Source organism: Trypanosoma equiperdum (assembly GCF_001457755.1).
Source record: "Trypanosoma equiperdum strain OVI genome assembly, contig: ctg_162, whole genome shotgun sequence".
In the NCBI taxonomy this organism is placed as follows: Eukaryota; Euglenozoa; class Kinetoplastea; order Trypanosomatida; family Trypanosomatidae; genus Trypanosoma; species Trypanosoma equiperdum.
Genome location: NW_027123649.1, coordinates 5,963 through 8,946, shown reverse-complemented (window position 1 = coordinate 8,946; position 2,984 = coordinate 5,963). Strand labels below are relative to the sequence as shown.

At 48.1% G+C, this 2,984-nt stretch overlaps 2 protein-coding genes across 2 annotated transcripts; both read right to left on the bottom strand.

Moving 5' to 3' along the window:
- Window positions 1–365: 365 nt before the first annotated feature.
- On the bottom strand, window positions 366–686 carry TEOVI_000040300 (Transcription factor e(y)2, putative; the record flags this gene model as incomplete). Its single annotated transcript, XM_067222426.1, has 1 exon — window positions 366–686. The coding sequence occupies one exon, from the start codon at window positions 684–686 to the stop codon at window positions 366–368; it is 321 nt and encodes a 106-aa protein (XP_067078527.1).
- Window positions 687–1,267: 581 nt separating this feature from the next.
- TEOVI_000040200 (Monooxygenase, putative) lies at window positions 1,268–2,815 on the bottom strand (the record flags this gene model as incomplete). The annotated part of the gene is made up of 1 exon (XM_067222425.1): window positions 1,268–2,815. The coding sequence occupies one exon, from the start codon at window positions 2,813–2,815 to the stop codon at window positions 1,268–1,270; it is 1,548 nt and encodes a 515-aa protein (XP_067078526.1).
- Window positions 2,816–2,984: the final 169 nt, after the last annotated feature.

Below are 2,984 nucleotides of genomic sequence, written 5' to 3'. Positions count from 1 at the left end.
ATATATATATATATATATATATTTCAGTGCATGGGCGTACGTGCACGAAAGGTGCTTTTCCCTTTCATTCTTTTTGCCTTCTATAAGGTCCAACACTCACTCATTTCAGCATTTTGCTCGAGCAAAGTGAAGAAGAGCAACAACAACGACGAGTTTGCTGCGCACAGAATAATATGGAAAGCAAAGGAGGTGTTGCATGCAAAGGGGAGGACAAGCCAAAGAAGAAAAAAAAAGGGAGGAAGAGAAACATCGCCGGTGGTATTGGCAACTCCGCTGTGACGAAAGAGCGGTTTCGCGTCGCCGCTCCACAGTTTGCCCGTTTCCACAAGAGTTCCAAAAGCAAACAAACTAACAAACATGTGCACTCAAACATCTGTTGTGGTGCACATTCCTGCGATACGACGAAACAATCCATCCCGTACTTCATGCGAGATGGCAAGTTGGCAGTGCGGCAGTGCTTCACTCAATACATCATGCACGTCAAGCGGCTCACCATTGATAGACCTTTGCCGTATGATGGTGTTAACAACATCCGACATTTCATCATGCCACTTAGTTCCGGGTCCCATTTGACTGATTAAATAATCATTCAGCTCCTCCTTCTGAAGTGTATTCATTCCTTCGTACATCCTCGCCCCGGCCCCTTCCGCATCATTTTTGCCATGTGGAATAGTGGCGGGCTTCATGTTGCACTTAGCGGTTGTTCAATGATGTATGAGGCACAATTTGAATAAACTCGAGAGTGAAAAAAGCAACCGTACTAACTACAAAGCACACTACTTCACGATAAATGAACTGGCTCGCCACCCCTTCTTACAGCAGTTTTACGTGAATGAAATTACACGGAGGCGTGTATGCGCGTGTTAAACAGAGATGAAAAAAAGTGAAGAGGGGGAAATAAATCATATAAAGAGGACACCGTCGATACGTGTCAGTTGCAAGCGGATGAAAAGTAAAAATAGAAGAAGAAAAAAAGACCCAAACGGTCAGAAAGCTGGTGGGAGCGAATGAGTACGTATGCGCGCGCACTGGAAAACGCACAATTTATGGTGAATAAACCATGTACTCTTCTTTCCAATAAAACAAGAGGAAAGCCATAATGTCACATCCTCTATTTATGTGGCCAACGACAAAAACGAAAAACAACAAGAACACCAACGGAAAACCAATCATGTACTTTCTCCAGCACACATATATGCACCTCAGTTCATTAGACCACAGGGGTGCGTGTACGCGAGGAAAAGTAGGAGGATATTGCTCACACGCTTTATGCAAGGAGAAATGACTCCCGGTGGTGCGATGCGAAAAAGCCACCTGATGCCACATGAATGATAGATTGTTTACCCAATGACGATACCAGTGGCAGCTTCTGCAACACACTCATCCCAGTACAACTCAAACCAGGCATTGTGGCGAGAAGCCCAAATACACTCTCCATTGCCGTAATCATGATCCCAGTGTGGGACATCATTGCAGCGGCAAATGGTTGCCCCACGGCGATGACACTACCAATATCTTGGCCACTTCTTACCGCCCGTTCCAGCACTTCCACCAGTGCGCAGACATCGTAGAGTCCCAAATTTAATCCTTGTCCGGCAAAAGGATGAATCCCATGCGCGGCATCACCGAGGAGAAGGCAACGGGGGCCGAAGGGTTGAAGAGCAACGCTGAGTCTTACCGGAAACATCCCCTGCGCGCGTACTGTCTTGCCGCCCAGTTCAACTTCCGGGACACTGATGATAAGCGGGATGTCGCGTGGGGCAAATGCATGAAGGCATCGGTTAAGTTCTTCTACAAGTTGCGATTGCTTCGCAGCGGCTAGCTCGCGGGCATGCTCGGCCGTTGTGGAGAAGACAATATTAGAAGTGTCTTCAGACGTTGGTAACAACGCAATGATGTCACCATTCGTGAAGAAGTTTTGAAAGCAACAAACGTTGCCATCCGCGGGCCGCTTCAACTGAACTGTACAAACAAAGGCGGTTTGCGCGTAGTCGTGCTGCACCAGTGCTGAACCGAGAGATTCGCGCAGGTGACCGCCACGCCCTTCACAGCCAAGTAGCAGCGAAAACTCAACCGGCTGATCACCCACTGACTTCCGCAGAATTGCCCGACCTGCAGGACCATCGACGATATTACGATGAGGAAGCGAATATGATCCCAAGGATGAGCCGAATTCAATGCAATCGGTGGGTTGCTCCTGAACTCCACACCCGTCACTTCCCAAAGGTTGTTGATATTGTTTCATTTGTTCCTCGACAACATCAAGCAGTGTGGTGTTAATGTCTGAATTGTAACAAATGAACCCAAGTGGGCTGTCTAAGTTCGTGAACTCGAGCAGCGGCTCCGCCGTGGATGTGCCGTTACCCAAAGGGCCATTCACAAAAAAATTTCTGGACTTCTCTTGTGAGGATTGGTCCGGAGCGACTGGCCCATTCGTGCGCTCGTGCCGAAGGGCAATACGATAATAGGCATGCTTCGTTTGCAATCGTTTCCAGGAGCCGAGGTTATCCAACAACTTGCTCGATACCGGTGTGAGACTGACAGTGCGTAGGTTATGCATGATATTCGCCGCGTCGTAATGCGGTCGTGCCATGGGATCCGCAAGGAGGAGTCGAGACAAACACCTCGAGTGCACATTATGTGAAACGGAACCTTCAGCTCCGACACTTTCTGCGAGAAAACGCGCTCTGAGTTTCTGAAGTGCAGCCATTGCGGCGGCTCCTACAATTCCTCCACCGGAAATAACAACGTTGTGCGCACAGTTGGGAGGTGTTGGCACCCCGGCAGTAAACAATACCCGTGTACGACCATTCATTATCGGTGTATACCTGATGTTTTACTATCTTTTCCTTTCCTGGCTAATACCCTTACGTGTGTATAAATGTATCTTTGTACCGACTACAAGGCATGAACAACAAGAGTGAGAGATTAACTGCCAGGTTAGCAGTCACAGTCCGATACACCGGAGAAAGAGCTTCTTATAA